We start from the raw sequence: 14,654 nt of genomic DNA on the forward strand, positions 1-14,654 counted from the left end.
GTGTCATAGAAGGCGACTAAAAGGGGAGGGAGCGTGGGGCTGGAAATCCTCCACTCTCGTTTTTTTTTTCTAATTTTCCAAAAGAAGGAACAGAGAAGGGGGCCAGGTGAGGATATTCCCTCAAAGGCCCAGTCCTCTGTTCTTAAAGCTACCTCGCTAACACGGGAAATGGCGAATAGTTTGAAAGAAAAGAAAAGAAAACGCATCATCCATCAATAACTTTCACTTCCCATTACCTCCGTTAGCATGTACATATTTACAAAAATAATAAATTTGCGATGCTATTTTTGGTCTTATACTTTTTTTTTACATTCTTTTGTTCATACTGCTCTATAATATAGTGTACCTCAAATAATGAATGTTAGAGCAACTTTCACTATATACTGAGGTTATTGCTTCCATCAAAGCATAGATGCTAACAATATTAATCAATTTGTGACTTTTTTGTCTTACACTTTTTTACATGCATTTTTACCATATGGAAAATTTTATAACAACTTTGCTATCACAAAGTGAATATACTGAAGCAATCACTACCTGCATATATTCATGAAATTCAAAAATTTTTGACGCTGCTTTGGTTTTAAATTGTTTTTTTCATATATTTTTGCTCATAAACGATTGCTCCCTAACGTTGTTTACACCAAGTTCTAAATATTACAAAAACTTCACAGTTTACAACCAGTACATTTTTTTTGGCCTTACATTTTTTCTTTACATGCTTTTGTTGATAAATAACTGCCCTATAATGCTGTATACACGAAAATGCAATTATTATAACAGCTTTACATTATAAAGTGATTATACTGGGGTATTTACAACTGCCATAACATATATATTAACGATTTTATCAATTTGTGAAGCTGTTTCTTTCATGTATTTGTTAAAGGATATTTGTTGTGCAATACTATTTACAGTTAATAATAAATCTCATACCAACATCACCAATACAAATCTATGAAATATATAACAAATAATATATACTATAATATGTAATATGTAAAATAATATGTCTATAATATGTGACATGCAAATGCTCACTGCCATACAAAAAAAATAATAACTTTAACATGGAGGGCAGAACCATAGTGGCTACTCTGAGCCACACCACCAAGGTTGGCTCGGCCTCAAGGAAAAATCACTCATGAAAATATATACAAAGTTGCAAAAGGTTGCCAACTGAAAAATCCCACAAACAACAAACAATAACATCATTTTCCACTTAAATAATCAAAGCCAAGAAAAACAGCAGCTCTTTAGCATGCCCCTTAGGTACATATGCATCTGTTAGCATGCAAAAACTGTACAGAAATATTACACAAAAAGTGCTGCAACATTTGGATGAAAATATACAATGTTTTGAGACAAACAGGGAATGTTAAATGAAACAGTTGTTTTACATGACATTTTTCCTTATGTTGTACTAAAAACAAATGCACCATTATTTAAAAACATAAAAAGACCAGTGTTCAGTGATAAACACACTAAAAAAAATTAATATACATTAGGATTTAATTAGACTATAAAACAGTATTAAGTATGTGGGACTTGTCTGTGGATGGTAGGCTTTGGCTTCACTAAAGCAAGCATTATAGCTATAGACAAGATGTGTGCAAGTGAGGTTGTTATTCACTTTTTCCTGATATTTCCCCGCTAAAAAAGATAAGTAACTAGACACATAAAAATATAAGAGATATATGCAACAGTGTTCAATAAGAAATAGAGCTGTGTTAATTGAAAAATGCAAGTGTTTAATGAAAATGCAGCAGCACTGATATACAAACACACAATTGTTCCCTGAAACATACAAGTATTCACATGAATACTAATGAGTATTGAGTGGCAAGTACTGCACAGCAATCTTAACCGTATACATGCATTCACCTATGAACACCACTGACCTGTGGGGGTATCGTGACCCTGATACCCTGATAAGGGGGCTGACTAGGGTGAGGTTGCTGATGATACTGGTAGTGTGGAACAGAGGGCTGGGGTGTCTGGTGTGGACTGTCTGATGGAGAGTAGCTTTGCTGGGGTGGAGGGGCTGCGGGGAGTGTTGCAGGTACTCCAGCAGGTGTTGCAGCAGCACTGGGAGTGGCAGCAACACTGGTGTGAGCTGGAGCACCCGAGGTAGAGGCTGCGATGAAGCTCTCCCAAGACGACGCCATGACTTATATGCCACTCTATGCAACAGAAGATATAAACATATTCATAAGAATTGCAACTGCAAACTTTCTTACCCACTCTTTCATTAAAGGACATTATTCTCTAGTCAACCATACCTTACGTCACTTATGAAAGTTTGATTCTCCCTTCTAAAATAGCTAAAACAGTTCAAGATAATCCCAGAACTGAAAATTATAAAATGTGCTTGGCAGCAGAGAAATCAATATTATTAATTAAGATCACTGGTTAACACCAGTTTTGTATCCATGGAAAACGCAACTCTAAACAAAGCAACTTTAGGCAAATTCATTTTTCTCGCAAATCCCTATGTATAAAGGCTTATTACATTCCTAAGGAATGGGCTATATTTAGGGAAGTAGAGATGGCTTGCGAAAAGATGCTTGTGGCATGAGAAGCATGGGAGGTGGGCAGATTAGAAAGGGTAGTGAGTGGTAGCATGAAGAAGTAAGATTATTAGTGAAAGAGAAGATAGAGGCCTTTGGACGATTTTTGCACGGAAATAATGCAAATGACTGGGAGATGTATAAAAGAAAGAGGCAGGAGGTCAAGAGAAAGGTGCAAGAGGTGAAAAAGAGGGCAAATGAGAGTTGGGGTGAGAGAGTATCATTAAATTTTAGGGAGAGTAAAAAGATGTTTTGGAAGGAGGTAAATAAAAAGTATAAAACAAGGGAACAAATGGGAACATCAGTGATGGGGGCTATTGGGAGGTAATAACAAAAAGTGGTGATGTGAGAAGGAGATGGAGTGAGTATTCTGAAGGTTTGTTGAATGTGTTTGATGATAAGAGTGGCAGATATAGGGTGTTTTGGTCGAGGTGGTGTGCAAAGTGAGAGGGTTAGGGAGAATGATTTGGTAAACAAAGAAGAGGTAGTAAAAGCTTTAAAGATGAAAGCCAGCAAGGCAGCAGGTTTGGATGGCATTGCAGTGGAATTTATTAAAAACGGGGGTGACTGTATTGTTGACTGGTTGGTAAGGTTATTTAATGTATGTATGACTCAAGATGAGGTGCCTGAGGATTGACGAAATGCTTGCACAGTGCCAATGTACAAAGGCGAAGGGAATAAAAGTGAGTGCTCAAATTACAGAGGTATAAGTTTGTTGAGTATTCCTGGGAAATTATATGGGAGGATTTTGATTGAGAGGGTGAAGGCATGTACAGAGCATCAGATTGGGGAAGAGCAGTGTGGTTTCAGAAGTGGTAGAGGATGTGTGGATCAGGTGTTTGCTTTAAAGAATGTATGTGAGAAATACTTAGAAAAGCAAATGGATATGTATGTAGCATTTATGGATCTGGAGAAGGCATATGATAGAGATGATAGAAATGCTCTGTGGAAGGTATTAAGAATATATGGTGTGGGAGGCAAGTTGTTAGAAGCAGTGAAAAGTTTTTATTGAGGATGTAAGGCATGTGTACATGTAGGAAGAGAGGAAAGTGATTGGTTCTCAGTGAATGTTGGTTTGCGGCAGGGGGGCATGATGTCTCCATGGTTGTTTAATTTGTTTATAGATGGGGCTGTTAGGGAGGTGAATGCAAGAGTTTTGGTAAGAGGGGCAAGCATGCAGTTTGTTGTGGATGAGAGAGCTTGGGAAGTGAGTCAGTAGTTTGCTGATGATACAGCGCTGGTGGCTGATTCGGGAGAGAAACTGCCGAAGCTGGTGACAGAGTTTGGTAAAGTGTGTGAAAGAAGAAAGCTGAGAGTAAATGTGAATAAGAGCAAGGTTATTAGGTACAGTAGGGTTGAGGGACAAGTCAATTGGGAGGTAAGTTTGAATGGAGAAAAACTGGAGGAAGTGAAGTGTTTTAGATATCTGGGAGTGAATTTGGCAGCAGATGGAACCATGGAAGCGTTGAAAAATGTGTGGAAGTTGAGAACGTTATCTTGGAGGCAAAAATGGGTATGTTTGAAGGAATAGTGGTTCCAACAATGTTATATGGTTGCGAGGTGTGGGCTATAGATAGAGTTGTGTGGAGGAGGGTGGATGTGCTGGAAATGAGATGTTTGAGGACAATATGTGCTGTGAGGTGGTTTGATCGAGTAAGTAATGAAAGGGTAAGAAAGATGTGTGGTAATAAAAAGAGTGTGGTTGAAAGAGCAGAAATGGGTGTTTTGAAATGGTTTGGTCACATGGAGGGAATGAGTGAGGAAAGATTGACAAAGAGGATATATGTGACAGAGGTGGAGGGAACAAGGAGCAGTGGGAGACCAAATTGGAGGTGGAAAGATGGAGTGAAAAAGAGTTTGAGTGATCAGGGCCTGAACATGCAGGAGGGTGAAAGGTGTGCAAGGAATAGAGTAAATTGGAACAATGTGGTATACCATGGTCGACGTGCTGTCAATGGATTGATCCAGGGCATGTAAAGAGTCTGGTGTAAACCATGGAAAGTTTTGTGGGGCCTGGATGTGGAAAGGGAGCTGTGTTTCGGTGCATTATACATGACAGCTAGAGACTGACTGTGAACAAATGAGGCCTTTGTTGTCTTTTCCTAGCGCTACCTCACACACATGTGGGGGGAGAGGGTTGTCATTTCATGTGTGGCGGGGTGGCGACGGGAATGAAAAAGGGCAGACAGTATGAATTATGTACATGTATATATATATATGTATATGTCTGTGTGTGTATATATACGTATACGTTGAGATGTATATGTGTGTGTGTGTGGACATGTCTGTATATACATGTGTATATGGGTGCGTTGGGTCATTCTTTCATCTGTTTCCTTGCGCTACCTCGCTAACACGGGAGACAGCAACAAGGTATGATAAATAAACAAATAAATAAATACATTCCTAAGAATCTAACTTGAGAATACATTCTATAATACTCTTGATATATGAGGCATAATAAGTTGATGTACAGTACAGGGCATGTGAAATACCTGGGGTAAGCCATGGAATGGTCTGTGGGGCCTGGATGTGGATAGGGAGCTGCGGTTTTGGTGCATTACACATGACAGCTAGGGACCAAGTATGAATGAAGGTGGCCATTTTTGTCCATTTTCCTGGCACTACCTCACTGAAGCAGGGGGTAGCAATGCTGTTTCCTGTGGGGCAGGGTAGTGCCAGGAATGGATGAAGGCAAGCAAGTATGAATATGTACATGTGTATATATGTATATGTCTGTGTATGTATATTCCTAAGAATCTAACTTGGGAATACATTCTATAATACTCTTTTATATGAGGCATAAGTTGATGGGAATACATTCTATAATACTCTTTTATAAGAGGCATAATAAGCTGATGTACAGTGCAGGGCATGTGAAATGTCTGGGGTAAACCATGAAAAGGTCTGTAAGGCCTGGACGTGGATAGGGAGCTGTGGTTTCGGTGTATATGTGTATATGCTGATATGCATATGTGCGTGTATGGGTGTCTATGTACATATATGTTTATATGAGTAGATGGGCCATTCATCTGTTTCCTGACGCTACCTCGCTGATGCAGAAAACAGCAGTTAAGTGTAACAGAAGAAAAATGTACATATTTATATATATATATATTTTTATTTTCACACTATTCGCCATTTCCCGCGTTAGCAAGGTAGCGTTAAGAACAGAGGACTGGGCCTCTGAGGGAATATCCTCACCTGGCCCCCTTCTCTGTTCCTTCTTTTGGAAAATTAAAAAAAGAAAAAAAAAAAAAAAAAAAAGAGGGGAGGATTTCCAGCCCCCCGCTCCCTCCCTTTTAGTCGCCTTCTACAACACGCAGGGAATACATGGGAAGTATTCTTTCTCCCCTATCCCCAGGGATATTCATATATATTCTATTTTATTATACTTAGTCTCCTGTGTCAGCGAGGTAGCGCAAGGAAACAGACGAAAGAATGGCCCAACTCACCCACATACACATGTATATACATAAATGCCCACACACGCACATATACATACCTATACATTTCAATGTATACATACATATGCATGCACAGAGATATATACATATATACATATGTATATATTCATACTTGCTGCCTTCATTCATTCCCGTCGCCACCCCGCCACACATGAAATGGCACCCCCTTCCCCCCACGCACACACGAGGTAGCACTAGGAAAATACAATAAAGGCCACATTCATTCACACTCAGTCATGTGTAATGCATATTAAAAAGTAACACTTACCAGATACCGTCAAGAATCTTGCTTATAGAAGTGGGTTAAGGTGAAGGGGCGAATGGCTATCAGCCCATCAACTTGGGAACTGCGGTCTCCTCGTGGATCATCCTCACTGAAATTATCCATTGCTTCTTCAATAAGCTATAAAGCCTGTGACATATTGTTATGAGAGGTATGCCGAGCATGAGTAACATGGTGAATTGGTGTTTTTAATATTGAAGAGATGGGTGGTGTCCAGAATGATGACAAGAAAGTATAACTCTTACATGCCTCAGAAATGCACTTTCAGGTAAGTGTATGTCCGATGAAATGGAATTCATAAAGTCGGGGTTGAGAGAGAGGTTGTTTCATGCTTATTACTGTGTGTGTATATGTTTTGTCACTGTTATGTTAATTGGGATAAGAATGACCTGTAAGCACAGGCTGCTGAAGTTTGAAGTATTTCTACTTAGGAGTTTGTAGCTGGTTACAGAGGGGTTTAGTTGGGTGGGTTCTATTATCATTATCATTATAATACTCCAAGACCCTATTTACAATGATCCTAGCAGCTTGAAGGCTGCATCCAAGCAAAAACATGAAGATGAAGGACTTCTTTGGAGCCAGGAGGTCCTTAATAAGACTACAGTAAACTCCTTTCCTCTCATTAATAATGATACACCTGTATCTGTTTAATCTGTTCATGGTCAGAATGGAGGAGGTGGATGTGAGGGTCCTGGAGCAGGTGGTAGGTCTACAGTATGTTAGGGTGGAAGTGATCTGGGTTATGAGTCAGTTTCTTTTTTGAAGATGCCTTGGCTCTCGTGGCAGACTCTAGAAAGAAACTCTAAAAGCCATTATCTGAGACTGGGAAAGTGTGTGATAGAAGAAAGCTGAGTTAATGTGAATGTAGGTAAAGGTAATGAGGTGCAGCAAGAAGGTTAGACAGGATGGTCTGAGTTTGAGTTTGAATGGGAAGAACCTGGAGGAAGTGAATTGCTTTAGGTAACTGGGAATGGACATGGCAACAGATGTTACCATAGGAAATAAAGTGAGAGACAGGGTGTGAGAAGGTGCAATAAAGAGTGTCTTGAAGGAGAGGTCATTGTCTTTTAGGAAACATATAGTCATGTTTGATGGTACAGTAATCCTAACAATGTTGTATGGATGTGAATCTTGGGCACTGAAAGAAAAAGACACAAGACGTGGATGTGTTCAAAATGAAATACTCTGGGGATACATGTGGTGGTGTGAGTGGAATGATCATGTAAGAAATGACAATGAAAGTTATGTGAGAGAGTTAGTGCAATCTGCTTGAAAAAGCTGACAAGTATGTGTTCTGAAATAAATCAACCATGTTGAGAAGATGTATGGAGAGACAGTATTTGAATCTAAATATCAGAAGGACAAGGAACAAGTGGGAGAGAGAGACCATGACAGAGATTGAAGAATAGAGAGAGAGGCTTTGACACATTTCTCACCTCCCTGAAAATTCAAGGAAGTGAGAGATGCGAGTCAAATGGAATTAATTCAATCAATGTGGCACTACATACAGGAGTGACATATGAATGGCCAGGGCAAATCACTGAATAGTCCCTGGGTCTTGGCTGTGGATGATGGGCTCCAGATATGATGCATAATACATGAAAGCCAGAAAGTGGATGTGGGCAAATGAGGCAATTGTTTGTATGTTCTTGGCTCTATCTAGCTGAGGAAGGAATGGCAAAATATGATTTTTTTTCTTTATTTCATCTCTATGAATCCAAAACCACTTTTAAAAAGATTGTGTAGCTATGAGGCTTAGCTCCAAACAGGAGCACTCATGCAATAAAAACCACTATGCCGTGAGAAATTTCTCAGCAAGACTGTACTTTTTTTTTATCCAATAAGGATGATACTTTGTTTTATTTTCCTAGTGCTACGTCACGCACATGCGGGGGGAGAGAGTTGTTATTTCATGTGTGGCAGGATGGCGATGGGAATGAATAAAGGCAGACTATGAATTTGTACAGGTATATATATATGTGTATGTCTGTATGTGTATATATATGTATATGTTGAGATGTCTAGGTATGTATATTTGCATGTGTGGACGTGTATGTATATACATGTGTATGTGGGTGGGTTGGGTCATTCTTTCGTCTGTTTCCTTGCGCTACCTCGCTAACACGGGAGACAGCAACAAAGCAAAATAAACTTATAAATAAATATAACTCATACTGTCTGCCATTATTCATTCCCATCGCCACCCCGCCACACATGAAATAAGAACCTCCTCCCCCTGCATGTGCGCAAGGTAGTGCTAGGAAAAGAAAACAAAGGCCACATTTGTTCACACTCAGTCTCTAGCTGTCATGTATAATGCACCGAAACCACAGCTCCCTTTCCACATCAAGTCTCCACAGAACTTTCCATGGTTACCCTAGACGCTTCACATGCCCCTGATTCAATCCATTGACAGCACGTCGACCCTGGTATGCCACATCATTCCAGTTCACTCTATTCATTGCACGCCTTTCACCCTCCTGCGTGTTCTGGCCCCGATCACTCAAAATCTTTTTCACTCCATCTTTCCACCTCCAATTTGGTCTCCCACTTCTCCTCATTCCCTCCACCTCTGACACATACATCCTCTTGGTCAATCTTTCCTCACTCATTCTCTCCATGTGACCAAACCATTTCAAAACACCTTCTGCTCTCTCAAACACTCTTTTTATTACCACACATCTCTCTTACCCTTACATTACTTACTCGATCAAACCACCTCACACCACACATTGTCCTCAAACATCTCATATTCAGCACATCCACCCTCCTGCGCACAACTCTATCCATAGCCCACACCTCGCAACCATATAACATTGTTGGAACCACTATTCCTTCAAACATTCCCATTTTTGCTTTCCAAGATAATGTTCTCGACTTCCACACATTTTCCGATGCTCCCATAACTTTCGTCCCCTCCCGCACCCTATGATTCACTTCCACCTCCATGGTTCCATCCGCTGCCAAATCCACTCCCAGATATCTAAAATACTTCACTTCCTCCAGTTTTTCTCCATTCAAATTTACCTCCCAACTGACTTGTCCCTTAACCCTACTGTACCTAATAACCTTGCTCTTATTCACATTTAATCTCAGCTTTCTTCTTTCACACACTTTACCAAACACAGTCACCAGCTTCTGCAGTTTCTCACATGAATCAGCCACCAGCGCTGTATCATCAGCAAACAACTGACTCACTTCCCAAGCTCTCTCATCCACAACAGACTGCATACTTGCCCCTCTTTCCAAAACTCTTGCATTCACCTCCCTAACAACCCCATCCATAAACAAATTAAACAACCATGGAGACATCATGCACCCCTGCTGCAAACCTACATTCACTGAGAACCAATCACTCCTCTATTCCTACTCGTACACATGCCTTACAGCCTCGATAAAAACTTTTCACTGCTTCTAACAACTTGCCTCCCACACCGTATATTCTTAATACCTTCCACAGAGCATCTCTATCAACTCTATCACATGCCTTCTCCAGATCCATAAATGCTACATACAAATCCATTTGCTTTTCTAAGTATCTCTCACATACATTCTTCAAAGCAAACACCTGATCCACACATCCTCTACCACTTCTGAAACCACACTGCTATTCCCCAATCTGATGCTCTGTACATTCCTTCACCCTCTCAATCAATACCCTCCCATATCATTTTCCAGGAATACTCAAACTTATACCTCTGTAATTTGAGCACTCACCTTTGTCCCCTTTGCCTCTGTACAATGGCACTATGCAAGCATTCCGCCAATCCTCAGGCACCTCACCATGAATCATACATACATTAAATAACCTTACCAACCAGTCAACAATATAGTCACCCCCTTCTTTAATAAATTCCACTGCAATACCATCCAAACCCACCGCCTTGCTGGCTTTCATCTTCCAAAAAGCTTTCACTATCTCTTCTCTGTTTACCAAACCATTCTTCCTGACCCTCTCACTTCGCACACCACCTCGACCAAAACACCCTATATCTGCCACTCTATCTACTAACAATCAACAAACCTTCAAAATGCTCACTCCATCTCCTTCTCATATATATATGTTAGGGAGGTAAATGCAAGAGTTTTGGAAAGAGGGGCAAGTATGAAGTCTGTTGGGGATGAGAGAGCTTGGGAAGTGAGTCAGTTGTTGTTCGCTGATGATACAGCGCTGGTGGCTGATTCATGTGAGAAACTGCAGAAGCTGGTGACTGAGTTTGGTAAAGTGTGTGGAAGAAGAAAGTTAAGAGTAAATGTGAATAAGAGCAAGGTTATTAGGTACAGTAGGGTTGAGGGTCAAGTCAATTGGGAGGTGAGTTTGAATGGAGAAAAACTGGAGGAAGTGAAGTGTTTTAGATATCTGGGAGTGGATCTGGCAGCGGATGGAACCATGGAAGCGGAAGTGGATCATAGGGTGGGGGAGGGGGCGAAAATTCTGGGAGCCTTGAAGAATGTGTGGAAGTCGAGAACATTATCTCGGAAAGCAAAAATGGGTATGTTTGAAGGAATAGTGGTTCCAACAATGTTGTATGGTTGCGAGGCGTGGGCTATGGATAGAGTTGTGCGCAGGAGGATGGATGTGCTGGAAATGAGATGTTTGAGGACAATGTGTGGTGTGAGGTGGTTTGATCGAGTGAGTAACGTAAGGGTAAGAGAGATGTGTGGAAATAAAAAGAGCGTGGTTGAGAGAGCAGAAGAGGGTGTTTTGAAGTGGTTTGGGCACATGGAGAGAATGAGTGAGGAAAGATTGACCAAGAGGATATATGTGTCGAGGTGGAGGGAACGAGGAGAAGAGGGAGACCAAATTGGAGGTGGAAAGATGGAGTGAAAAAGATTTTGTGTGATCGGGGCCTGAACATGCAGGAGGGTGAAAGGAGGGCAAGGAATAGAGTGAATTGGAGCGATGTGGTATACCGGGGTTGACGTGCTGTCAGTGGATTGAATCAAGGCATGTGAAGTGTCTGGGGTAAACCATGGAAAGCTGTGTAGGTATGTATATTTGCGTGTGTGGATGTATGTATATACATGTGTATGGGGGGGGGGGGGGGGGTGGGCCATTTCTTTCGTCTGTTTCCTTGCGCTACCTCGCAAACGCGGGAGACAGCGACAAAGTATAAAAAAAAAAAAAAAATATATATATATATATATATATATATATATATATATATATATATATATATATATATATATATGACTATGAAAACCTCACGTAACTTCTCTAATAGTCAAGACTAACCTTATTTTTCAGTATTTTAAGTGAAAATGTACCAGTCATGCTTATTAATAATAAGCACTAATGATGCACCAAATGTCAACAAACCGATGGCAGCACAATCCCCAGCAGAGTATGAATATAATGTTCGTATGTTTCTCTAATATTTTGGGTACTAAGTGAATATGTTATAGGTTCTGTTAATATTTTCAAAGTGTCTCACCTACTTTTACATTTGCTCCAAATCATCATATTCTGCAAGTATTTCTGTGATAACAGTGACATATGAAGCACCTAAAACATAAGTAGCCATGTTCCAAAACGAGCAATAAGGAACTTGATTAATAAATTACTTGCATTAGGGTACTAGTAATCGGGGTTTTGAATACCAGGGAAATTGTAGCATTAATGATAGTAAAAGTAATTTGAAATAAACCACACAACCACGACTGAAGATTGCATTAACTGCTTAAAAATGTAAACTCAGATGACACACCAAGTGGCTCTTTACACGTCTTAACTTCCCACATGCAGCCATTCCACATGGTCCCAATCAGCAGACCACATTGAACTTGGAATATTTCTACTATCCATCTTGGCTACAAGAGGAGGTTATGTGAGGTTTTCATGTTCTTTTCTTTTTTTTTTTAGTTTATCACTCACTTTAAACTAATTAACCCTACTTATATCCTACTGTTCATAACCCTCACCACTGCTAAATAAGAGTGTAGATCAATATATACATTGTGGTTATTTTGCTGACCTGGCCACGGGCCAAATGTCAATTTGCATTCAAGATCATTTCTGATATTTATTTACACTTACTCCAGCCACTTAGTTATGGTGAGGTAGGCTAGGTTAAGAATGAGGTTGGCTCGGGTTAGGAGTTTGGAGGCCGAGCTTCATAGTTGGGGGTTGGGCAAGGTTGATTAGTTTGCCTACTTAAACCAGAAATCTTTCTTAGACTTCAACATAGCAATAGGTATGAGCTCTCCCACAGCCCTGGTGGATTTAGTGCAATTAGAACTGATTTTTTCACCAATATGCATTTATATTAGTATATATCTTGACACCTGACAAAATTTTCCTTTTATAAGAAAAGTTGATAAATCTAATAACAGAGTGGAAATATACAAAATTCACCCTTCAACAAAATACTATTTGACCCACAGGTGCTTACTAGTTGGCAAAATAGCCAATGTGTAAAATATAATGCTCCCCAACATGTTCTACAACTCTTATTGTTTTCAATAAATAGTACATGAACATACTAATAAGAGTTACTTTATATCCTAAGTTATTAGAAATCTGAACTTAAACTGGACTCTTACCCTACAAAATGGAACATCCAAGTTTTCCCTATAAACCTAAATTTCCATAATCATTAACTTTATACATTCAAATCTGTAATTTACAGTTAAAGGTAGCTATTCCTAAAACAGGCACAAACATTTCTTATGATTAAGTGATAACACAATAAACAAAGTGAATTATCACAAAATTATCTCTATGAAAAACATTTTCTTTCTCTGGCAACAAGTAGATGTCAGAGACACAATAGGGAAGATGACAAGAGATTAAGGTCTCCAAACTGTTTAATACCTCATTCACATGGGTTTTATTTCTCTGTTCATAATTATCATCAGTGGAAATCTGCTCGAGTTATGCCACATGAAATGAAATTTCATTTCTTTCAAAGTTTAACTCTGGTGAGCTCAAACATCATTAACTATGCATTCTCCATACCCGCTTTTTCAGTGTTAAAACGTTCAATACAAAGATACTGTTTAATAAAGATCATTAAAGTCATTTCATCTTAACCTCCCGAAAATCAAGAACTTCACAAAAAGTTTATAATGAAGTTTATTTTCCAAAACCTTGACTTGATATCCACACGATTATCTCCCACCTTACAATTGTGTCCCACATTACCTCCGGTTATTCTCTAAGATGGACGTTATGTCAGAAGGTTGTGCATTCAAAGTCAGCCACCAACTCTTCCTATAAGTTGGTAAATAAACTTAGCTTAGGCCCCAGGACAAGTACCCCTCATAAACAAAGCTTTTCAAAATCAGCTTTCTTAGCAAACTTCAGCGACAGTTTTAATTTCAGATTTTGACAGGGAGTCACTGAGTCATAAAAGAATGCACATTACATTTCCTAACCCACTAAAAGAGACTGTCATTGATGAATAACTGAAAAATAGGCGTAACCGTTTCTGCCAATGTCCAAAGGTAAACAATGTAACTCCAGATGCCGATTTTATTTTCCTTGATAACCACGGGTTTTGGCGATAAAGCTAATTTTTCTTACTGTCGCCAAACCCTAAGTGTAGAACAGAATCCAGTGGCATAAACACTTACGTGTGTTGAGTGAGAATAACGCCCCTAAGTCATGAATTTCGTTAGAAATTTTGACACACACCCAATCGGAAAGACGCCATCAGTTCCCTAGACTTGTTCAGAGGCACAATTCTGGCTCTGACTTGGGCTTCCTTCTGTCTTATTTTTCAATACATACATAGAATGTCATGCAAAAAAACGCCGCTAGAAATAATCCTAAACTATTGAAAGTAGTAAATAATTGCCTTAGCTTTGAAAGTTCTAAACATTACCTCCTAACAATAATTCCATAGTCTTCAAAACTTCTTGAACGTATTGAGCAAGAAGAAATCGGACGTGCTTGGTGATGTCAGAGTCACGTGACCAAGAAGTTCGATCCAACAACTCAGATGAGTCGAGATTCAGCCTCTGCGCATGACGTCATGCAGCGGCAGATTTAAATCTTCTGCACCTGAGTAACACAGAGTTGTCGAAAAGCGTCATAATTACATTCGGAACAACGGCACAGGCGCGGACTTTCAGCCAAATCATTCTGTCTTCCACCATGAGACACCAAATATGGACGTACATATTTTGCGACCATAGGTTTTAACAGTCCATGACTGGAAAAGTAATGGAAAACTTTGTCATTAGTTTCTGAAACGTCAAAAACTTAATACACAGTGACTTCATCACCTTGATATTAACTTCGACTACAGTGGATGAAATGCTACATTATCATTCAAGATATTTCTGTCATTACGTTGTGTTTTCGGGGTCCTTGATATAACTATTAAATTT

General features: G+C 39.5%; 1 protein-coding gene across 1 annotated transcript in view; it reads right to left on the minus strand.

Annotated features, from left to right (window-relative positions):
- Positions 1-13,986, minus strand: part of Pcif1 (Phosphorylated CTD-interacting factor 1) — an 80,621-nt gene extending 66,635 nt beyond the window's left edge. The window contains exons 1-3 of the mRNA XM_071663724.1: positions 13,896-13,986; positions 6,306-6,411; positions 1,902-2,183 (exon numbers count right to left, since the gene is read on the minus strand). Coding sequence (XP_071519825.1) covers positions 1,902-2,168 — 267 coding nt within the window. The 5' untranslated portion in view covers positions 2,169-2,183; positions 6,306-6,411; positions 13,896-13,986. The remainder of the gene's footprint in view (positions 1-1,901; positions 2,184-6,305; positions 6,412-13,895) is intronic.
- Between the last annotated feature and the right edge of the window lie 668 nt (positions 13,987-14,654).

Source organism: Panulirus ornatus, chromosome 7 (genome assembly GCF_036320965.1).
Source record: "Panulirus ornatus isolate Po-2019 chromosome 7, ASM3632096v1, whole genome shotgun sequence".
Taxonomy (NCBI): Eukaryota; Metazoa; Arthropoda; class Malacostraca; order Decapoda; family Palinuridae; genus Panulirus; species Panulirus ornatus.